This window comes from Stenella coeruleoalba (assembly GCF_951394435.1).
Source record: "Stenella coeruleoalba genome assembly, chromosome: 2".
NCBI classification, from domain to species: domain Eukaryota; kingdom Metazoa; phylum Chordata; class Mammalia; order Artiodactyla; family Delphinidae; genus Stenella; species Stenella coeruleoalba.
This window is the reverse complement of record NC_137147.1, coordinates 142,203,592-142,227,971: the sequence shown is the minus strand read 5'-3', so window position 1 is coordinate 142,227,971 and position 24,380 is coordinate 142,203,592. Positions and strand designations below refer to the sequence as shown.

Sequence of the window (24,380 nt, the reverse complement as noted above, 5' to 3'; positions counted from 1 at the left end):
GCTCCGCCTTGGCACACAACTTCCCCGACCACATTACTCTGCCCTTCGGTGTGGGGACTCTCAGGCATCACTGCAGAACCCGTAAAGAATCCTAGCTTCTGGGAACGGGGTGGGGGAGGGGCGGGGGGCTGGGGGGGAGCTGGGGGGAAACGACTTTACTAAGATTTCATGGCCAATCTGGGTCCAGCTTCAAGAAACCAAACCCATTCTGGATTACTGTTTTCTCCCTGATTGGGAGCTAATGAGTCCCATGTGTTTGTGGCCTAGTGTGTAAATGGGGCATTTTATTCTAAAACCTGGCACTCCCTCTTGCCTATGATTCTGGGATTAGTGGATGAGCCTGGCAGGGTCACCTGTCATTCCCCTTGAAACCCGGGGTAAATCTGGTCATGCTGGAAACAGGGCAAAGGGCTGACATGAGGAATCTGGACATTTAGGATCTAGTGCCAGCTCTTTCACTGGGTGACCTTAGGCAAGTCATCTCACCTCTTTGGGCTTTGGTGTCCCCATCTATACTACTAAAGGAAGGGGAAAATAAATCCAATTCAAGCCTAATGGAGAGTGACAAAATAAACCCTGGGTTCTATGTCTGAGTACTTTCTAGAACCCTGTGGGACCTCTCTTTTGGAATACACTCCAGGCTTGAGTGGAGAAAGATATGGGAGTCTCAGAGACTTCTCACTGCAGCCCTTCCCCTTCCAACCCCAAACCCCTAACCTCCCATAGCTAATCTACCCACCCATGTGCAAAAGAAACCAGGAAAACCCAGGTCAGCAGGCGGAGGGTCTGGAGTCAGAGCCTGATGGTAATAACTTCTCCTCAACCAAGAGAGAAAATTATTTTCCAGGACAGGACATGAATACCGATTCAGCCTAATAGTGTTTCTGGGAGATCATGGTAAACCAGCTGTGTTATTAAGACTCTAAGGTGTTGGGAGGAATTTGTTTAGATTACACCCACAGGCGAGAATCGCTCACAGAGCTAATGGCCAAGGGTTTTCCTTTGAGTTGTAGAAGGAGAAAAAGTGGGAGCCAAGTTCTAGCCACATCCCTGGGCTGGCCCTAGTCCTGGGAGGACAGACTGGTTCTGGGTGGGGCTATGGGGAGACTCAGTCTCACTGGAGGACTGCTGGAGAGAGGGCAGGCTGTGGACCCCCAGAGGCCCAACTGGGAGTAAACCTGGGCTCTGCTACTTCCCTACTTATGTGATTCTGGGGGAGTTACGTTCCTTATCTTTAAGACTCAGACCAACCAGTAGATGGGAGCTGCAAGGAGGCAGGTTCTAGCTCAGTGTGAGTGTGAACTCTAATCACCTGAGCTGCCCATAGTTAGAAGGGATTACTTTCTTTGGAAGAAGTGAGCTCCCTGGCTCTGAAGGTAATCAAGGGAGTGACACTAAAAGGAGGTGTTGTAAGGAGACACCACAATGATTTGCAAGATGGGATGAGATGACCATGACCTTAACTCACTTCTATTTAAAAGATTTGAATTCTTTGCCAGCTGGTTACTCAGGCCCTCAGCTGTGACCGCTAAGTGCCCAAAGTCTGCCCCTCCTACGAGGCTTGGGAGGAAAACAGTGCCCATCTCACAGTTGCAACCACTCCCATTCCCCATCCTCAGCCTCCTCATCTGTGGGCTGCTTGTCCAGCACTCAGAAGTGCCCTTTGTGGACCAGAAAGGCTCTTGGAATCAGTCACTTACTGCCAGACTGTGGAATAAGCTACTTTGTCCATCTGGGCCTCAGTTCCTCATTTTATTACTCCCTGTACATTTTTTCTCACACATCACTGTGTTCTCAACCACTACCAACAGTTCCAAAATCTATCCAAAAACACAGTCAAAGGACTTCCCTGGTGGTCCAGTGGTTGAGATCCTGTGCTTCCACTGTGGGGGCACGGGTTCAATCCCTGTTCTGGGAACTAGGGTCCCACATACTGCGTGGCGAGTCCAAAACAAACAAAACAAACAAACAAACAAATACAGTCAAATAATTATGGAAATTTGATATAGGAAATTTGAAGTGCTGAGTCAGACCTAAAAGATTAAAATATAAAAATTTCAACATTTCCACCTATGTCATTCCCTGGGGGGTACAATTTATTGAAAGGAATAGTCATTGTTTTTATACACAAATACCATCACCAAATTATTGACCTGTCTTGGGGATTTTTTAAAAATCTATGAATAATGTTGAGCTGAAAGGACTCTGATTTAAAGGATTTAAAATACACGTGTTTCGAATTCCTACCAATGAGAAATCGTTGACTCTCAGGTGCCCTTCTTGGTCTATTTTTCAAAGACCCCAAACTCATTCAGAATTCCCAGAGCTGCAATATAATTAAATATCTATTAGACTAAGCCAATATGATAATAATCTCCTTGAATTATTCACAATGCTTAATGCACTTCTCTGTTTTTGTTTTTTGGGGTTTTTTTTTGCGGTATGCGGGCCTCTCACTGTTGTGGCCTCTCCCGTTGCAGAGCACAGGCTCCGGACATGCAGGCTCAGCGGCCATGGCTCACGGGCCCAGCCGCTCCACGGCATGTGGGATCTTCCTGGACCGGGGCACGAACCCGTGTCCCCTGCATCGGCAGGCGGACTCTCAACCACTGTGCCACCAGGGAAGCCCCACTTCTCTGTTTTTTATTCATCCGTTCCTTATTATCATCCTAAGAGGTAGTTATCACACCCATTTCATAGTGGAAGAGTTACAGAGACACCTCGTCTTTAAAATAGGGATGATATTAAGTATTAGATGAGATAACATGAAAATATTCCACCTAGAGGTTGGCCCATAGCCCAAAACAGCAAATGATAGTTCCCTGCACTCCCCTGGACACGAATAGCTCACACTTCTCACCCAACTGCCAAGAAGCCACAACCGTTTAGTGACCAGGAATTTGGGCACTTTGGGTCAAGAGAGAGGTTATTCTGCTAGGGTCAGTATCCCAACCCTGCTTATCACCACCTCCCCACATTTGAGGCTCTTATAAGGGGCCCTGGGGCCCTCGAACTGCAGAGGATGTGGCCCCTCACCCAGCAGTGGGCTTGCAGCAGGTGCTCAATAGGTGGCTCTGGAGTGAGTGGGGCACATACAGGTCTAGACAGGTAGGACTAGATCCTGCCCTTGCCACCCACCCCTACTCTCACCCCCAGAAGCCATTCCACATAAAGCTAACCTTTTGGGACCCCTTTGTGATGTCACTGCATTCCCTGGAGGCACAATATGACAACCACTTCTGTGATTTTTCAATTATAAATTCAGATGTCAAAACTGAACAGAACCTTAGAAGTCAGATCCAAGCTCCACTTTACAGATGAAGAACTGAGGCCTGGGGATTTCCCTGGTGGTCCAGTGGTTAAGACTCCGCACTCTCAATGCAGGGGCCACAGGTTTGATCCCTGGTTGGAGAACTAAGATCCCGCATGCTGCATGCCATGGCCAAAAAAAAAAAGAACTGAGGCCTGGACAGGTTGGGTAGCCTTGCAAGCCAGTGGTAGTACCAGCATCAAAGCCCAGCAGGAATCCTGCCTCCTAGTCCAGTGCTCTTCTTCAGGTCCAGGCAAGCTCATCACTACCCTGTGTGCAGAAATACCACCATGGGTGGCAAAGGCCAGGGGTCACCCATCAGGCAGGAGGGCCAGGAGGTCACAGCTGGAGGGAACTTCGGTCTCATATGGTTCAACACCTTCATTTATAGTGGAGGGTCCTCCACCAGATTGCAGGCTCTCCTGGGTCAGGGGTTGTGTCTCCTCCATCAGACTGGGGATTCCTACTTAGGTTAGGGCTCAGAAGTCCACCAGATCTTAGGTTAGGGCTCAGTCCCACCAGATCTGTGCATGCGTGTGTCTTGGGGGGAGGGAAGTTCCCCTGCTCCCTTCCCAATCACTGCAGATAGAGAGATGTACAAGGTGGGGCGTGTGCTCTAGAAAGGCTCAGGGTCTAACACAGAGCCCCTTTCCTTGCCTCCACCCTCAAACTTGCTAAGTAGAGAGGGAGGTTGGTGTGGGGTCGGGCAGAGCCTGGGAACTCCGTGGGCTGCCCACAGCCATGACAGTTTCCTTGTCCTCTCCAAGTCCCAGAGGGACATTTGTTGTCCGGGTGGAGGAAACTCTCACCAGCTGCAGAAAACACCCCACTGGGGCCTTGGGCACAGGGCCAGAGTGCTGATCCTGGACTCAGCCTCAGAGTCATGACCCCCCACCTTGGTTGACCCCCTCTGCACTTCCTGGCTGCTGAGGGTGGGAGCCGGGTGTGTGCACTAGCCCTCCAACCCACTGAAATCAGGGATGGACTTGTGAAAAACTGGGACTGGGAGGGAACTTCCGCCAGTAGGGATTCGTGCTCCTTCCCACTCCTGCTCTCAGGAGAGGTGCAGGGAGTGGTTCTGTCTACCAGTTACTAGGTGCCAGGAACAGGCCATCTGGGGAGGGAACTGTGGCCCCCTGGGGGTCAGCCCCTTCCCCACCCGCCCCTTCGTTTGAGCCTGGCAGGAGGCAGCTGCTTCCCTTCCTGAAGAAAAGGCTGATGCAGGTGAGGAGAGGCAGCTGGGCTGGGTCCTGGGGTCAAGTGGACGGGGTTCAATCCATCCCACAACTTCATTCATAACCAAGGCAAAGCCCATTCCATGTCTAGGCATCCCTTTCCTCATCTGTGAAATGAGAACAGTCAGACACTCTCCCTATCCTTGAGACCACTAGCAAGGACAGAGTCAGGACTGGGCACGGCAGAGCCCACTTTCCTCCAAGGAGGGGCTGTCATGCTTTCAGCCAACGTCTAGCCTCAGGGAAGGAGAAAAGCTGGCAGAGGGCCTGGGATAGTATCCGTGGGGACTCCTGCCCACCCCCTCTATCTCTTCCTCCTCTTCCTGTCTGGTCTCTGGGGCAGAGTCTTGCATATTTCTGGCTGCTGCCTCCAGGCTTCTGGCTTCCCAGGCTCACACAAGTGGTCCCCACATCCCAGCCCTGCTCTAATGGGGTGAACTGGGTGGGAGTCCCCAGCAAGAAAGGCACACTTGTGTTGGGTCTGCAGATTCATACTTGAGGATCTGTGCATGCGTGTGTCTTGGGGGGAGGGAAGTTCCCCTGCTCCCTTCCCAAGTACAGCTTTATCGCTGTGAGCCACTGAGCTACCCCAGCCCTCCTGAAGAAGACCTGCTGCTGAACATCTCCTGAAAGGCAGATACATCCTACACAGGGCTGGGCCTCAGTTAACCCACCTGTAGAACAAGGTAGCAGGAGAAGATAATCACCAAGCTCCCTTCCGGCTGACATTTTGGAACCCGGAGTCTTAGGTGGTCACCCAGGAAAGTTCTGGGCAAGGTGGGCAGCAGGAGGCCTGGGGCTGTCTGCTTCCAGACCCTGGGCAATTCCCTGTCTGATCCTCTACTGTAAGTGAAGGGGGTGAACCATAGGAGACTGAAATTCCTTCCAACTGTGACCTCCTGGCACAAAGTGACTGCCTAGCATTTGTAGCACAGGGAGGAAGCAGAGCACAACGGTTAGAGACGCAGGCTCTGGGGTCAGACTGGCTGCACTCCAGTCCTAGCTTTGCTGCTCTCTGGCCATGTCATCTCGGGCATGTGAGTGAACCTCTTGGTGACTCAGTCTCCTCATCTGTGAATTTAATAATATCTGACTCATGCATGCTGTAAGCAATAAATGGATAATATCTATCAAACGAGGGGAAATAATAGTTATTTCTCACCTGGTTGCTGCGAGGATTATAGACGTTCAAGTGCTCACAAAATGCCTGACAGTGCAATTTAAGTGTTGAATATTATTTCAAGAAGCCTGTCTCCTTCCCATCCACAGACATATAGTCCCCTCAGCAGCCCCACTTTCCTTTTCCCAATATCTGAGCTATACAGCAATGGGCGAGTGGGGAGTAGCAAGAGGGGAACAGACACCAGCTTCCCACACCCATCCCAAGTCAGGGAATACTTCCACATTCAGGGACTTACTGAACGTTCACCTGTTACCCACGCATTTTTACAGAGAAGGAAATCGAGGCTCAAAAAGAGATTGGTCTAAGGGCTTCCGTGGTGGCACAGTGGTTAAGAATCCGCCTGCCAGTGCAGGAGACGCGGGTTCAAGCCCTGGTCCGGGGAGGTCCCACATGCTGCGGAGCAACTAAGCCCGTGTGCCACAACTACTGAGCCTGCACTCTAGAGCCCACGAGCCACAACTACTGAAGCCCGTGTGCCTAGAGCCCGTGCTCTGCAACAAGAGAAGACACCGCAATGAGAAGCCCGTGCACCGCAACAAAGAGTAGCCCCCCGCTCGCCGCAACTAGAGAAAAGCTCGTGCGCAACAACGAAGACCCGACGCAGCCACAAATTAATAAAATTAAATAACCATTAAAAAAAAAGAGAGCTTGGTCTAGCCCAGAGTCAGGGGCAGAGGCCCAAGCCAAAAGAAAACTTACTCTGGACCCCAGCCTGGCCCACTCTACGTGTTCCACCTCTGCCTCTCCCTCCGGCACCCGAGTACCCCTGCCCCACCAACCGAAGGCATGAGCTAGGTATTCATCCCGTCCTTGCTCTTTCCCAGCTGAATGACCTTGAACAAGTCATGTAAATTCTCTGAGCCTCATTCCGAACACTGTACAGACACTGTCGAAATACCGTGAAACAGGTGTTATTATTGGCCCCATTTCGAAGAAACAGAGGGTCAGAGTTAGGGTACCTGCACGAGGGCTTATAGCTGCTTTAGTGCAGGTTAAATGGGATATTTTGTAAACTGCCCTCATAGTGCCCTGAATGCACTAGGTGCCCAGTATATGGTCACCATTATTACTATTTTTCTTACGGAAGTGAGTGACCCGGCAGGTCTCCAGATGCCCTCCGGGCCCTTGGCCATCCAGCCCGCTGGCCACCACATCACATGAGCCGTACTATCTTTAGCCAGGAAGATATTTATATGCCCCGGGTAAGTTTTTGCTGGTACGGGGGAGCCCCGGAGTCGGTGACCGCTGCATCCAGGTCCCCGGAGGCGGCCTCCGCGCCTGGGCCCGCCATGCCGCAGGGCCCTGGGGCCCTGATGCAGGTGTGGGTGGGCAGCCAGCTCTTCCAGGCCGACCGGGCCCTGCTGGTGGAGCACTGTGGCTTCTTCCGCGGCCTCTTCCGCTCGGGCATGAGGGAGGCGCGCGCGGCCGAGGTGCGCCTGGGCGCTCTGAGCCCGGACGGCTTCTGCACCATGCTGCGGGTGCTGCGCGGCGAAAGGCCGGCGCTGGCGGCCCCCGACGAGCTATTGCAAGCCGTGGAGTGCGCCGCTTTCCTGCAGACGCCGGCGCTGGCACGCTTCCTGGAGCACAGCCTCACGTCGGACAACTGCGCGCTGCTGTGCGACGCTGCCGCCGCCTTCGGCCTGCACGACGTCTTCCACAGCGCCGCGCTCTTCATCCGCGACGGCGCCAACGAGCAAGCGGCCGAGCTGGCGCTACCCGAGGCTCGCGCCTACGTGGCGGCGCTGCGACCCAGCAGCTACGTGGCCGTCAGCACTCACGCGCCGGCGCCCGGCTTCTTGGAGGACGCATCGCGCACCGTGTGCTACCTGGACGAAGAAGAGGACGCGTGGCGCACGCTGGCCGCGCTGCCCCTGGAGGCCAGCACGCTGCTGGCCGGCGTGGCTACGCTGGGCAACAAGCTCTACATCGTGGGGGGCGTGCGGGGCCCCAACAAGGAAGTGGTGGAACTGGGCTTCTGCTACGACCCCGACGGCGGCACGTGGCGCGAGTTCCCCAGCCCCCACCAGCCGCGCTACGACACGGCGCTGGCCGGCTTTGACGGCCACCTTTATGCCATCGGGGGCGAATTCCAGAGGATGGCCATGAGCTCCGTGGAGCGCTACGACCCGGCCACGGGCTGCTGGAGCTTCGTGGCCAACCTGCCGCAGCCAGCTGCCGGCGTGCCCTGCGCCCAAGCCCGCGGCCGCCTCTTCGTGTGTCTGTGGCGGCCAGCCGACACCACGACTGTGGTGGAGTACACGGTGACGGCAGACGCGTGGCTGCCCATAGCCGAGCTGCGGCGCCCTCAGAGCTATGGCCACTGCATGGTGGCCCACCGCGATAGTCTCTACGTGGTGCGCAACGGACCTAAGGATGACTTTCTGCACTGTGCCATCGACTGCCTCAACCTGGCCACGGGCCAGTGGACAGCGCTGCCCGGCCAGTTCGTCAACAGCAAGGGCGCGCTTTTCACGGCCGTGGTGCGCGGCGACACCGTCTATACGGTCAACCGCATGTTTACGCTGCTCTATGCCATTGAGGGTGGTACCTGGCGGCTGCTCAGGGAGAAGGCTGGCTTCCCAAGGCCCGGCTCCTTGCAGACCGTTCTCCTCAGGCTGCCTCCCGGTGCCCGGGGGCAGGTGGCCTCCACGACGCCAGAACTGTGACCCCTGGGCTGGGCTTTAGGAGGGGATGCCCAGAGTCTTCTCTGAGCCATGGCTGAGTCTATTAGACTGGCCTTAGGAGCTGCTGGGAACTTCTCTCTCCCTGCCCCAGGTGAGACATCAGGGGCCTTGTGCCTTCTGCTTCTGGTGGTGTGAACATGTCCAAGCATCTCAGGAAGCAACGACTCTGGCATCTCAACCCTCAAATTACTTGGGCTGTCTTGAGAGCTGGTGGGTCACAATGTCAATGGAAGGGATGGGGGTAGGATTTCAATAATCCAGGCTTGTGTGTGAATGGGCCAGTAATTGAGCACCAGCTGGGAGTGGGTTAAGTGATGTTAATGAAACTGACAGGCAAGAATTAGGCACCTACTGTGTGCTCAGCAGGGTGCTGCACCTAATGTGACTGTAGTTGACAGACAGGGGTCCATAAAGCTTAGAGTCTTGCCAAGGGCAACAAAAGGTTTACACACATTTGTCTTGATCCACATAGGGCTAAAGGCAACAGGGCAAAAACAAACAAAAAAACCCAAACCCTGCAATATAATAAAGTCCTGAAGAAATCAGGGCAAAGGGAAAATAGGGAGAGGAAAAATATGTTACTCCAGGCAGAAGGGTAGTAAACTGTATGAAGAAGACAGGCAGGATAATTAGCTGCTAAATGGGGAGATTCAGAAGAGGAGAGACCGGAAAAGCTGGAGCAGATGGAAAGAGTCTGTGAGCCCTGCCTTTAAGGCAGAGCAGCCGTAGATGGAGGCCTTTGGGGAGGCAGTGAGGCTGCACTGGCTTGTAGAGACAGAAACTGAGCTGAACCTGGAGTGAGACCTGTGAGGGAAAAATGGTTCCCCATACCCTCTAATGGGATGTGGGCCCGCAGGGGAGAACCCAGTTGGAAGTCCCTTATCCACTGCCCTTTTTGTCATCACTCCAGGGCAATAGACTATTAATTTCCATGACTTCAGGTTACTCAAGGTATGAGCCCAATTTTGGGCAGGTCTAACTGCCTCATCTTCCTCACCTCTATCCCTTCCTCTACATTCTACAGGTTAATTCTTTCCTCCTAGCCTCCACTCTTGCCATTCCCTGGACCTGGAACGCCGTTCCTCTTCCTCTCTGTTGGCTCTGTGCCTACCTTCTCTGTGCAGGGTTGGCTTTTCCCGACGATGGCTGTGTGCATTGCTCACTGCACCCGACTGACGTCCTTTTCCATGTGTGTATGTGCACCTGTGTGCAGCCGTGCACATATGTAGATAGCAAGAGCAGAGATCCTTTTGTGCTGTCAGCTGAGCTGGGACACTTTCCCACCTACAGGATAAAATGATGATGTCCTACAAAAGAACATGTCTACGCAACAGAAACAGACTCACAGACATAAAGAACAGACTTGTGGTTGCCAAGGGAGAGGAGGGGTCAGGGAGGGAAGGATTGGGAGTTTGAGATTAGTAGATGCAAACTATTATATGTAGGATGGATAAACAACAAGGTCCTACACTATACCACAGGGAACTATATTCAATATCCTGTGATAAACCATAATGGCAAAATATATGTATATGTATGAGTCACTTTGCTGTACAGCAGAAATTAACACAACACTGTAAATCAACTATACTTCAATAAAAAATTTTTTAAAAGAAAAACATGAGGTCCTGGGACTTCCCTGGTGGTGCAGTGGTTACAAATTCACCTGCCAACACAGGGGACATGGGTTCGATCCCTGGTCCAGGAAGATCCCACATGCCGTGGAGCAACTAAGCCCATGTGCCACAACTACTGAGCCCACGCACCGCAACTACTGAAGCCTGCACACTCTAGGGCCCACGCTTCACAACAAGAGAAGCCCCCACTCGCTGCAAAAGCCCATGCACAGCAACGGAGACCCAACGCAGCCAACAAATAAATAAAATAGTTTTAGAAACAAACAAAAAACATGAGGTCCTGAAAGACATCAGGCTGTAGAGATCACTAGTTAGGGACCTGCTGCTGGCCTCTGGTGCTGACCTCTGGTGTTAGATGAGGACTCTTATCTCGCCTCTAGAGTACCCTGACCCTGGTTTCTGGTCAGATGCCCAGCTCAGTCCTCCAGCCTTTTCAAGCCTCTGGGCAGACTTCTCCGAGTGGTCCTAAGTGGTCTCCATCCTCCAAGACCCAAGGGCCGTGGGAAATCCTGGCCTCATCACAAATGGAGAATGCAGCATCAGCCTGGCACCTCCTGGGCATGGAGCCTAGTGTCTGGGCTGCCCCTCATTGCCTCCTCCCCTGACCTATGTTCCTGTGCCAAGCCCTGGAGAATGCTGCCCTCAGAAGCCTGGGACCTTTTAGGCCTGGATTAATTTAATCTGATGAGTCACAATAATAAATCCTGACTTGGGCATCCTGTGAATGATGTGCAAAGTACTTTCACATCCATCTCCCCACTCCAGCCCTACCTCAGTCATGGGAGTTGGGTACCTTCTCCCAACTGATGAGATGTGTGAGGTTCAGAGGTCAAGTGACTGGCCCATGCCACAGAGCCCCTCACTTTTTTGTTCTATCAATATGTAATTTTATTCACATGTCAAAGATTTATCTAACTCATTAATAAGGGAACCAAAAGAATGGTAGGGCTGGTTCAAAGGCACATTTGAGAGACAAGAGATCTGTATATGTTGTTGGAAAACATATACTGAAATAAGTTTGCCAAGGTACAGGTAAAGCCGGTTGGTGTCTTACGGGGAATAAAAACATAACTTTTGTGGTTCTCTACTGGACTAAATTCCTTCTCATCTTCACATATATGCACATACATACTTGTACATGCAGCTACGTTAGCATGTAACTTTACAAAGTCAGGACCCTAATCAAGAGTAAATAGTAGAACGAAGGCACAGTCTCCTAGAGAATTAAATAACGCTTAGTGCTTCAACTCTGCCCCAGAATGACACTGAAAGGACATGCAGTCCTCCTTTTGCCTATTTTCAAGTTACGGATAATTTTTCTTAACAGCACAGACCGCTCTCCTCCTTGCTCACTCCTGATCAGTGCTAAGCGCACTTGCAGTCTTGAGATCCATTAGCTCATCTGCTCTCTCAACCCACAGAGCTTTGTTTGTCGGCTTTTAGAGCTGGCTGCGTGGACCAGCCCAGACAGGCCTGCTGGCTCCAGCGTTCGGTCGTCCTTAGGTCTAGACCAACCCTTCCTGAGACGCCTTTTATGTGTAATAAGCACACAGTGTTCACAGAGAGCGTTCCCACATTGGACTTATTTAAGCTTTGTAAGAATTTTAAGTGGTAGGCAGCTTGGCAACATCCCCACTCCCTTCTTAAAGATAAAGGAAAAAAAAAAACCCCGAACACCCAAAGGTCGTGGGTGACTAGAAGAGGCACAGGTAGGAAGTGGCAGAGCCCGGCTTTGAACCCAGGGCCATGTGCTGTTTTCTGTCGCTGCCTCTCTGCTTGACTGACATCCTGGGACGGACGGGGTAGTTCTGCCAGTCTCCTTTACACTCCCCTCCCTGTTACCCTTCTCTCTGTGCCTCTTCTCCTTGGGGTTCATCTGCCCCCCTGGATTCAGCCCCTTTCCCTCCTCCTCCTGAGATAGGAAAATTAACTGTCCTGGGTTCTCTTGCCTTAGGATCTAGCTGGTAGAGGAATGGCCCCCTTCACGAGGGTGTTAATGACTGAAGGCCCTGGCAGGTATCTGCACTTTGACAGATACTCCCTCCCTCTCACAGTGTGGGGAGGTTTTCACAATCCAGCCCACCTTACCCTCTGGCCTCACAGGTCAGGCTGCATTGTTTCTTCCTGTAGCCTGCCACCCTCAGCAAGGATGGTTACCATGTCTGGTTTGCAGGTGAGGAAATCAGCAGAAAGCTGAAATGAGTCACCCAAAGTCACACAGCCAGTCAAGTGGAAGAGCAAGGACCTGGGACCAGGACTTGGGATTCTCAGCCTCTCATACACTGGCATCCAGACTTGACCACAGCGTGAAGGTGTTTGGGGATGCGAGGCAGCTGCAGGAGGGCAAATTACAGAGATACTTAGAGGTTACTAAGCCCGGAAGGCTGGGTTTGAAATCTCTCTGTGCCTGCCCAGAGGGACACTCTAAGAAGTTTGTCCTTCCAGAGAGATCTACACACACACACACACACACACACACACACACACACACACACACACACAGGGCTTAATGCAGCAAGGAGCGTCTTCCTGAACCTCCATGACAGCCCTGCAGCCCCACTCTCTGGAGCTCTCTCCAGTCTTCTACAAACTTTCTCCTTCACCCTGACTCTGGATGCCCTGCACCCCAAGCTTTCCTCTCCCTGGGAATCATCCTGGTTTGCTTACATAGCCTGCCTGACAGAGGCAGAAGGAGACACCAGCCCTTCCCACACTCTACCCAGGGCCTGCTTCCCTGCTGGCCTCTCTTCGGCCTGCTCATGTGGGCAGAGGCAACCTGATGATACGCCAGCCAGACCCTGTTGCTTTCCTGCTCAGACCCCTGGGTGCTCCTCATCTCCCTTGAGTGAAAGCCCAAGTCCTTTCAGGATCCCCTGCCCATTTCCTCCCTGACTTTATCTATCACCACTCTCCCCCTGGCTTCATTGCTCTTCTTCAGGTACCCCGAGCACGCTCCCACCTCAGGGCCTTTGCACCGTGTCCCTCTGCCGGGCACACCTCCCTCCCTTAGCCGCCTGGCTCACTCCCCACCTCCTATGGGCCTTTGCCCAAATGTCACTTTCATTCTGAGGCCTTTCCTGACCACCCTACGTAAAATCTACCTCCCCCTTCTCTGCGTTCCCTACTCCTTTTCCTGTTTTCTTTCTCTCCATAGCATCTAGCATCATCTCCTATGCTCTATTTTTACTTGTTTAGTGTGTGTTTCCTTCTACTAAAGTTAAGCTCCATGAGGGCAGAGATTTGTGTCTGTTTGTTCACTGCTGTATCACCAGGACAGTGAACAGAACACAGTAGGGGCTTAATAAATTTTGAATGAATGAATGGTGCTCAATGGATGTCAAAAGAATAAATGAATTAATCATATGGTCAACCAATCAAAGGAAAAACCCATAGAGAGAGGTTGTCGGATTTCAGAGGAGAGGGGTATCATTTCTGGCAGGGGTTGGGGTGGGCGGGTGACTAGGGGAGACCTTCATGAGAGGGTGATGAGCTGTGGGGTGCACAGCACACCGTGGGAAGAGTGGGATCTCAGAACAGCATCAGCTCAGAGGCCGCTTCTCCGGCTCCAGTGGAGGGGAGGAATTGGAAGTGCTAATCATCCTATGAAGAATTGCTCCTCTTGGCGGTGGAATACACACAGGGCTGGTCTGTTTATTTTCCTTTGGCCCCAAACATCTGGGCCTCTTTTTCATCCTAATTGCTTTGCTTCAAGTTGCTGTCACTTCCCAGGAACAGTGGCAAGTTTAACTGCTGGTGGGAGACACAGCTGTCGGCAGACAGGTCACCTCTGAGCAGGCCCATTGTGGCCGTGGAATACGGGATGCCCATGGAGGGGCGTCTCCCGGGATTCATCCCAGCAGTGTCCTCTGAAACCCTCATGATTCTGCCCCAGCTGAAGTGGGGCGCCTCTCTCTCTGGCACCTCAGCAACTAACAAAAGGTAAAGGGGTCCTTTTGAAGGGCTGCAGGGTCTTGGAGCAGGATATAAGCATCTCATCTAACCCCTCTTTTTACAGGGAGGAAAGGTAAGTTGGCAGGGGGCGGGGCAAATAACTTGCCTGGAGACACACAGCAATGCAGTGGACCACTCTGAGCTAAGACCCACATCTGTAGAATCCTCTTCCCATCACACCATGCTGCATCTCTTGTGTTGCCTTCCAGGACAGCCATGAGTAAGATTCCCCAAAATGACCCATCAGGCCTTCCCTCCCCGATTCCAGACCTCCATCCTTACTTTTTCCAGTAAATATCACCCCTCTTGCGTCACATTAATTCAGCACTCTGCTTTCATTCAGCAGATAGAGACAAAGGACTTGGTCTCTAATGGTGGCATTTGGACACCTGGGCCCTTCACGTCACACACACACACACACACACACACACACACTCACAATTTTGACAACTCTAAGGGTAGCCTTATGACTTTGGCCCACTGTGCTTTTCTTTCCAGTAACATATTTTCATTCTCACTGGAGCCTTCATGGATGGGCCTAGCCCCACAGTCCTGATTAGCAGAGGGAATTGCAGGGGCTCAGAGAGGGGGCGAGCGTTGGTTTGGGGTGGAAACAAGGTGCTGAGGCTCTGCCTTCTGACCATGGGAAAGTCTCTTCACCTTTCTGATATTAAGGTGTCTCGACTCTAGACAGGGAGGGTAATTCCTGTCCCAGAGGATGGTTATGAGAGTCAAATATGACCTAGAGGCTAGCACAGGTTATGCTCCCCATCCATATTCCTTTCTCCTCCCTCCCCCTCCTCACCCCTTATTGAGACCCTTTCTGTGAGACAGGCATGGGTGGGATGAGCCAAACATGGCCCTGCAATCCACGCATTTATCACTCAGTGAAGAAGCAGAGGATGGCGGAACAGGTAAGCATCGGCTTTGGCATCAGGAGACCTGGGTTCGTATTCCGGCTCCATCACTTGCCAGCTGTGTCATCTTGGGCAAACTCGGTTTCTTTATAAAACGTTGAGGATGATAAGGCTTACCGTGCAGAGTTGTTGTGCAGGTAGATCACGGGAAGCCCCTGTAGCCCTCCCAGGAGGGAGGGAGGTTGGAGCCTGAGTGTGAAGAGCCTTGAACGCCAGGCTTAGAACGTGGGTCTGTTCTGTAGGAAAAGGGAGCCATAGCAAAGGTTTGAGGTGGAGACTATGGAAGACGGATATCGTGCTTCTCGAATTCCAATACCAGGCCCCTCGCCCGCCCTGCCTGCCCCTCTAGAGCCACTCTCCCCTCCCCCTGCCTCCCACCCCAGGAGGCTGCCCTGCTCTCTTGATTTTGGCTCCCCATGGGGGCACCTGAAGAAGACAAGGGGTAGGGAGGAGTGGGAGGTCCAGGGACTTCGTTAGTGGCTCCCTCCTTGCCGGGCTGCCTCACACTGACTTTTTTTCCTCCAGTGACCAGAGTCACAGCTCCTGTCAGGTCGCCCTTCCCGTGCAGCCCTCTCAGTCTCCAGGTTGTGGTGGCCACCTCTCCCCTCCCCCTGCAGGCCTGGGGGTGGTGAGAGCCCCACTCTTGCCAGCCCGGCACTATCCCTATAGTAGTAGCCTCCGTCTCTTTCCTCAAGTCTCCTCTAAGGACGTGATCTGACTTGCCATCTCTTTCCTGCCATGATCCGTGCCCTGTTCGCTCTGGCTCTCATCTCTCTGGGCATCTGTCACCGAGTGGCTTGGTTTGCTACAGCAAAGGATACAGGCTTACCTCGGGTTACTGCGCTTCGCTTTATCATGCTTCACAGATGTTGATTTTTTTCTACAAATTGAAAGTTAGTGGCAACCCTGCATTGGGCAAGTGTCACGCCATTTTTCCAACAGCACTTGCTTACTTTGTGTCTCTGTGTCCCATTCTGGTGATTCTCACAGTATTTCAAACGTTTTCATTATTATTATATTTATTAGGTAATCAGTGATCAGATGTTACTGTTATAATTGTTTGGGGGTGCCATGAACTGTGCTCGTATAAGACTGTGAACTCAATGGATAACATTAGTTTTTATGTTATTTTCCATAACATAACATTTTGTGGAAAAACCCAAACGGACGTTTTGGCCAACCCAGTAGAATACAATATAGTGTAAACATAACTTTTACACGCACTGGGAAACCAAAAAATTTGTGTGACTCACTTTATTGTGATATTTGCTTTATTGAAGTGGTCTGGAACCGAACCCGCAATATCTCTGAGATATGCCTGTTCTGGAAAATGTCCATCTCAGTATCTTGGCCTGATTACACAGTGATGGGAATCAGAGAAACGTCTTACCAGAAGGGGTGGTGCCTCAGTGACCGGAAGCTAGGGCCTTGCCTCCCAAGCCACTTGAATTTGAGGGGAAAAAAGTGACCTTTAGAAGCTCTTGGAGGAGTGGCTGGGAATGAAACCACCAAATGCATGAGCTCCAGGGAGCACAGCTTCTGCTGCCCCCTCCCAAGTGAGGGACCAGGCAGGTCTGCAGCCCTGGCCACTAGGCAGGGCCTGGTTCTCCACTGCCCTGGTCAGACCTGACCTTTACTAGGTTTAACCAAGAGGTCCTGAGGGGAACAGCAGGGAGCCCTAGAGACATTTATTCCAGGCCCAGCCCTGCCACCCATTTGCCGGGTGATGTCGCGCCCCATGCTCTACCTCTCTGAGCCCCACTTTGCATCTGTCACTGAAGATGATAGCCTCTGGTGCACACATTCGCTGTGTGGTCAAGTGAGGGGATGTGTGCACATGTTCACTGGTGGTCAAGTGAGGGGACGTGTCTGCAGGCCCGTGTTGAGGGGAACCCAGTGCTCCAGCTTCTAGCTCAGACTTTCTGGATTCTAACTCAGTTCTAGCACTTTCTGACCAGGTGACCTTGGGCAGTTCTTAACCTCTCTGAGCCTCAGGTGGCATCTGTCAATGAAGACTGTTGGGAGGTGAGCGAGCTAGTACACAGAAGGAGCTTAGGATAGTACCAGGCCCACAGCAAGTGTCAGTAAACCCCAGAAAACTTTCCACCCTCAGGCGAGGTCAGTGGGTTATCTTGCTAGTAGCAGTCATTCTGGCTTCAGATGGAGAAGGCAAATAATGTCTACATGGTGTGGTTGGGAACCTCAAAGAGGGCCTTTGGCCTTGAAAGCATCTTTCACCATTCTTCCTGGTTGGCCATTACCTCCAAAGTGTAACCCCGGGACCCTGCACTGTCTTAGGGTCATAGGCCTGGTGGGGTGGAAGGGCAGGCATGTGAGTCCTCTCGCCACTGAGACGGTGTCATCCCTGTGATCCTTGGGCCCCAGCCCCTGTACCCAAAGGCACTGAATGCTTGGGGAGCTCAAAATACTTCTCTTAGCTTCAGCAGCAGTGACCTACCTTGAACCCCGAGAACAACTATCACTCAGCCATTTCCTTGGCCACCTGCCCCCACGTAGCCTGGCACCGGGGTGGGCAGAGCAAAGCTGCTCATCACAGAGACAGGGCTGGTCACCTTCTTGACCAGCAGTGCCCACCCCTCTCCTCAGAGCTCAGCCTGGTCCACCACAGAGAGCATGGTCACCGCTGCCAGCCTGCTCAGGGACAGTGACCCATGCTTGTTTCTGTCCAGCCCTGCTGCCATCAAAAAGGGGCCATGTGCTCCCCAAAGGAGCACATCACAGGGGTCATGAGCCAACTTGGACCTCTGTCCCTTCCACAGAGCACTAGGGGCCTCGTGCAGATTAGCACCGGCACCCTCCCAGCAGCCACAAGGATGCCTTACTCTGGTCCCAGCCACGTGGTCCCTCCAGGCTCTGAGGGGCTGGGCACTCAGGAATGGGGACCGGCTGCCTTTGTGCCCTGAAACCACTGTGCTGATAGTGTCATCCCAAGTACCCAGAGCTTCCCTTAATACTTTCTGGTGAGTCTTTCACCTGGCAATTCAGTGAAACGTCTATGGAAGCCAGTTACCTTCGGCATGGCCACTCCCCAGAGGGCTAACTTTCATGGTTTCCCTCCTCCCCTACCTTCCTCCCTCTTCCTTCTGCAAACACTCAGAGCACCTCCTCTACCACAAGCTGCGCCAGGCATGGGGGCAGAGAGACAAGGCAAGTTCGGTCCCCACCCCCAGGGCTTCACATGGAATGATGGAGGTGCCCCGTCAGCAGTTACAGGACCACAAGGTGTCTCTGATGGATACAAGCCCCTTGGTGAGACCCAGGACCTCCAAGCCTCCTGGCTGCCCATGCCTCGGCCCATATTTCCCTCATCCTGCTTTACAGCCTTAGACTTTTCTCTAGATTCGAGGGGTGACAGGACACCCTCTGCCCCATTTGGTGTTGCCTTTACTCATATTCTCTCATTGCATCCAGCAGGGTGCTTTGGTTGTCAGCAAGAGAAACCAACTTTGGCTAAGTTAAGGAGAGCAGAATTCTAGTGGAAGGACGTTGGGTAGCTCTAGGCTCCCAAGGATGGTCAGAACACTGGCTGAGAAAGGACAGAATGAGTGTGCTCAAGGTTCCAAGGTGACACGCCAGAGTTGGCCTGGCCCTGTGCAGGTGACATGTGCCCACCCCCTGGTCAGGAGAGGACAGGGCACTTTGACAACAAGATGACCCACAGCTGGGGGAGGTAATTCCTCCAGGTTCACTGGGTATCATTTAAAAATAAGGGAGGGGCTAACCAAAAGTTTATCCAAGTTTGCTTTCTACATCAATAAACTCTGCCAAATACTCAACAAAAAAAAGGGAGAATGGCCCCTAGCTGGGTGGCCAGAAAACAGCAGTGCTCACTATGGTCTCCCTTCCATCCCCCGTGTTGGCACCACTGTGTCAACTCTGTAGCTCGCTGGTTGCAGCATCAAATCCAAACTCCTCAAGGCCCAGCCACGGCCCTCCAGGCACACTGAGGAGCTCACCAGTTCCCTCCCACCCCAGGTGGTCTCATGCCTGGGTGACAGCGGCCTGGAATGCCCTTCCTCTCCTTCTCCGTGCGAAGGACTCCTGCCCATCCTGCAAGACCCAGCTCAGTTGTGCCCCCTCCTGGACGACACCTCGTGCCAGCCTGAGGTTCATGTCAGCCTGGCTCAAGCTCCTGCGGGTGGGGGCTCACCTCTGCCTGGAGGCTGCCCTCCCTGCACCAGCATTGGTGGCTTAGGAGCTGTGTCTGTCCCCGTGGCGGAGCTCCTGATGCTCTCCCCGCCACCCCCCATCTCCTCCTTGTGCCGAGCACAGGGTCGGCGGAGGTTCATGACATTGCTTGGCTGCTGAGGGTTTCAGAGTCTGTGATTAAGCCATGCCCTGGGCTGGCCTGTCCTGGGTCCCTGGTTCCCCAGCCCCCTGGCTTCCATCCTTCCACTCTCACCCGGCACCCAGTGAATGTCTCTGTTCAGCCTGGAAACATTTTCTTGACGACAAAAAATAAATAAATAAATAAAATCATAGGTTAAAAATCTCGAGCAATAAAACAGCAGATGACGTTGCATGGGCAACTTCCCAGAGGACACAGAACACACGTCTCCTGAGAGGGTGGCCTTATAAGGACAGGTTCAGGAGGAGAATGGGCAGGAGGCAGAGCCACCCACCAGCAGAGGGGGAGGTTGGCATGGGGGTGGGTGCCCCACCGTTGGGCCGGGAGTGGAGCCAGCAGGCTAGGACCCAGCTCCACCGGAGGAGGGGGAAAAGTACCACCTCCAGAGGTCCTCGCTGGGCCAAAGCCCGCCTGTCCTTCTGCCTTCCCGGCTTCAGCAGCACAGGCTCTGACCTGCTGCCAGCCAGCTGCCACGCTGCCCTACACCGCCCAGCCGAGCACCAGGAAGCCGCCCACCCTAGGACAGGCCATTTCTCATTCTTCTTCCTACTTCCCTGCACTCGTGGCCCAGCAGGGCTTGGCACCCAGCTGGCACCCAGTAAAGCTGTATTGGCTGGAAGATTAGTAAGTGAGTGGTTGTTTGGTGGTAGTTTTAGCTCATCAGCTGGGCTGTAACGCCTGGAATACAGGGGCAGCACCTTCTCAGGGAGACCAGTGCACAGCTGAGCAGGTGCTTAACAAAGGATTTGGTGCTTGAGTGGGGCCTGCCTTTGAGTAGAGCTGAGCAATCAGTTCTTACCTCACTCAGGACCACTTTGTTCCCGGCATGAAGGCACACACCTCCACAACTGCTCCAGAGAATGCCTGTGACAGGGGCTTCACTCCTCCTGAGGACAGTGTGTGGGGGGGTATAAGAGAGAGAGGGAGTTTCTAGGAGATTCCTGGTTGTTTGAGGGTTCCTCTGAGCCCAGCATGTCTGGGAGCAAAGCCCTCACCCTTGGGGTCAGAGGGCGAGGGGAGGTGTGCACCAGGAGGCCCTGTCCTGAGGGAGGGGCTTCGGAAGCCTCCCCCAATCTCATAGGAAAGACTCTTTCCAGAGCTCCCAAAAGCTCCAAATCCTCCTTGAAGTGAGTCTACAAAGAGACAGAATGGATGGTGAAATAAGGTGAAAACTGGGAATGCCACCCCATCCCTTGGCAGGCTTTTTACTCAGCCAAACCTTATCATTTATGAGCCACTGTTCATGAGGTAAGCATTGCTGTCTCCCTGAATCCTCTTTTAAAAGGCAAAGCGTGTTTCTCTGCAGGGGCCGACAATCACCCCTCTAATCACCAGATAAGATAGGAGGACAGGGCAGGATGGGGAGCGGGCAGGGAGGGAGTGTGGAAGGAAGGGGGCTGAGAGGGGAGGAGGGTCCAGGAAGAGGAAGCTCCTGACACCTCCACGTGATCCTTGGAGGCCAGCTGTTACCTGAGGGTGAGTCCTCCTCCACTATCTCCAGAATGGAAGGGTCAGGGCCAAGAGGAGGCTCTGGCAGCCCCTCAGCTGGCACTGCTCCCGGTGCCAGGAGAATGTTGTCAGCTGCCGAAGGTTGACTCAAGTTGAAGCAAGAGCCCCAGAGGCTCCTGTTAGAGGTGAGAGAGGAGAAGAGCCAGCTGTGTTAGCTTGAGCCTGGTGAGGGCCCAGGCTCAGACCCTGACCCCTGGGTAAGGCCTGCTCCACTGTCATTCTGTTCCAAAATAGAAATGTCCTTTGTATAACGAGTAATGCAAAACACAACAAAACTCCCTTATGTGACTGCCTGAAATTCCACCATTAGTCACGTATTATTTTGGGTTAAGCATTGCCCCCTGTGCTGGACAGAATAATGGTCCCCCAAAGACATCCATGTCCTAATCCTTGGAGTTATTATCTACCTTACATGGTAAAAGGGACTTTGCAGATGAGATTAAGTTAAGGATTTTGAGATGGGCGATTATCCAGATGGGCCCAAAATAATCATAAAGATCCTTATAAGAAGGAGGCAGAAGGGTCAGCTAGTTAGAGGGCACACATTTCCCTGGGAAGGGAACACACAAAGAACTTGAGGTTTCAGCCTGAAATAGTTTCTGAGGGCCTCCCACACACACACCACACCCTCCCCATGAGGGAACATGGTTGGGACACAGAAGGGGAGACAGAGTATATGGGAACAGAAGTGAAAGCAAAGCCTCAGGGAGCACTTGCTTCATTCTGCATCCTTGGGCCAGGCCTTGGTCACCACCTGGTCCCCTGACTCCACCATCCGCCTGGCTTCCTCTCCAAGGGTCACATTGTTTAGACTCTGGCTTCTGGTAGCTGAGTGTGTCATCTGCTGCTGTTTCAAGGGGACACCAATGACCTTACTGTTAGCTGTAGAGATTATCTTTCTCCCAGAATCCTCTGCTCATAACACCTTCTTAAACCCTGCTGACCAAAGAGGCCGAGTCACTGGGGGAGAGGTTCTCCTAGGTTTTCTGAGTTTGATTATAAATGCTAGAGATTTGTTAACCATAATGATAATGAGAAGGATGACAGAGTAAAGGTAGTAGTGATTATAGAACAAAGCAGGGTATAAATATGTATCAATAATAGCTACTAGATGCCATGTCACAAGCTTCCTGTACGCTCTCCTGTTCAATCATCCTTACTGGGAAATTTTAGTGTCCATATTTTATGAATAAGAAACTGAGGCACAGAGAGGTTATGTGACTTGCAAAAGGTCACATAGATAGTTTGTAATAGGGCTGTAGTTTCAGCTCAAATCTGACTTCAGAGTCCATGCCTTTAACTACCACACTATTCTACCTCCTAAAAAATAATTTAAACTAACTGGGCCCATTGATGTCTCATTTTTAATCAAGCAATAGTTTTCTAGGGATGGGAAAGTTTGGGGCAGGTGGGAGAAGGATGGGGGAGTGATATGGAGGAAGGCCCTGTGACGTGGGGGAGAGGCCAGCCAACTGGTCGCCTCTAAACAAGGGGACCTAAGAAGGTGGCAGACTGAGGCCAGATTACCTTAATCAAAACATAAATAGCTTTAGATTTAACATTACATCTTAGAAATTGAATTTGAATTTTATTGTCTTTTCTAAGAGCAGTTTTATTTTTGACTAACAATGCCATCTCGCTGATTTCTAAAATAGTTTTATGTTGCCTGCAAGTTATTTAAAGCAAGTTTCAAGGCCCAAGAATATTTTTAATGTAATTTCAAGTTGGCAGGCATTGAGGCTTAATGGAAAGCACCCAGGGGCTGGATGGGCCTCAGGAAACCTGGGTTGGAGTCCCAAACTTGTTGTTTAGGCTTGTGTAGGCCTCCAGAATCCTCACTGCATGTTCAAACAAGATTTTATTTGCGTTTTTTACAGGCCTCAACTCCAGGTCCAGCCCTGTTTGTTGGGTGGAGGGGGCTGAGAGGTTTTGGTTCTGTGCTAATTGCTGCAGGTCATTGCTCAGGGCAGCTGAGAAGGGCAGAGGCATCAGCGTCTTGTCTTCTGACCTCTGCTTGCCTGAGTCATGGGCAGCTCCAGCAATTTGTCCCCTCAATCCCTGGGGACCTCCAGAAGCTAGGCCTGGAGTGACTGGAGACAACTTTGGTCCCAACCTGCCCAATCCCCAAATGAGGAAAGACTGACATAGGACCACAGATTGTGAGAGCAGAAGCCAGATCTCTGGCTCTGATATCAGACACACTGGCCATGGGTCCATTAAACTGAATAAAAATCCCCAGAGATACTGGCCTAAAAACAGACACATAGATGAATGGAACAGAATAGAGAAACCAGAAATAAACCCACACATATGTGTGGTCAATTAATTTACAACCAAGGAGCCAAGAATATACAATGGGGAAAAGACAGCCAGTCTCTTCAATAAATGGTGTTGGGAAAACTGGACAGTCACATGCAAAAGAATAAAACTCAACCACTATCTCACACCACACACAAAAATTAACTCAAGGGAATTAAAGACTTGAATGTTAGACATGAAACCATGAAAATCCTAGAAGAAAAAATAGGCAGTAAGCTCCCTGACATCGGTTCTGGTGATGATTTTTTGAATCTGACACCCAAAGCAAATGCAACAAAAGCAAAAGTAAACAAGTGGGACTACATCAAACTAAAAAGCTTCTGCACAGTAAAGGAAACTATCAACAAAGTGAAAAGGCAACCTACATAGTGAGAGAAAATATTTGCAAATCATATATCTGATAAGGGGCTAATATCCAAAATATATAAAGAACTCATACAACTCAACATCAAAAAAACATACAATATGGTTAAAAAATGGGCAGATCTGAAAGGACATTTTTCCCAAATAAGACATACAGGTGGCCAACATGTACATGAAAAGATGCTCAGTATCACTAATCATCAGGGAAATGCAAATCAAAACCACAATGAGATACCATCTCACACCTGTCAGAATGACTATTATCAAAATGACAAGGAATAGCAAGTGCTGGTGAGGGTGTGGAGAAAAGGGAACCCTTGAGAACTGTTACTGGGAATGTATATTGGTGCAGTCACTATGGAAAACAGTGTGGCGGTTCCTCAAAAAATTAAAAATAGAACTACCATATGATCTGGCAATTCCACTTCTGGATACTATCTAAAGAAAACAAAAACACTAACTTGCAAAGGTATCTGCATCCCCATGTTCATTGCTCTACTATCTACAAGAGCCAAGATATGGAAACAACCTAAGTGTCCATTGATGAATGCATGGATAAAGAAACTGTGGTGTAAATATACAATGGAATATTATTCATTGTAAAAAAAGAATGAGATCTTGCCATTTATGACAACATGGATGGGCCTTGAGGGTATTATGCTAAGTGAAATAAGTAAGACAGAGTAAGACAAATACTGTATGATCTCTCATATGTGGGATATTAAAAAACAAAGAAACAAATAAAAACAAGCTCATAGATACAAAGAACTGATTAGTGGTTGCCAGAGGTGGGGGATGGAAGGGGGGGAAATGGGTGAAGGGGGTCAACAATAACAACCAAAAAATCAATTAAAAAAAGAAAAAGAATCTCCAGAGAGCTTGTTATAATAACAAAACAGATTC

The 24,380-nt window shown here is 51.4% G+C and overlaps 1 protein-coding gene across 1 annotated transcript; it reads left to right on the top strand.

The window, feature by feature from the left end:
• Nucleotides 1-6,865: 6,865 nt before the first annotated feature.
• On the top strand, nucleotides 6,866-8,639 carry KBTBD13 (kelch repeat and BTB domain containing 13). The gene has a single exon (XM_079914130.1). The coding sequence runs from the start codon at nucleotides 6,886-6,888 to the stop codon at nucleotides 8,392-8,394; it is 1,509 nt and encodes a 502-aa protein (XP_079770256.1). The 5' UTR covers nucleotides 6,866-6,885; the 3' UTR covers nucleotides 8,395-8,639.
• The last annotated feature ends 15,741 nt before the right edge of the window (nucleotides 8,640-24,380 follow it).

Excerpts from the sequence above, each read along its gene's own strand:
- KBTBD13 (XM_079914130.1), top strand. The coding sequence starts at position 6,886 with ATGAGCCGTACTATCTTTAGCCAGGAAGATATTTATATGCCCCGGGTA.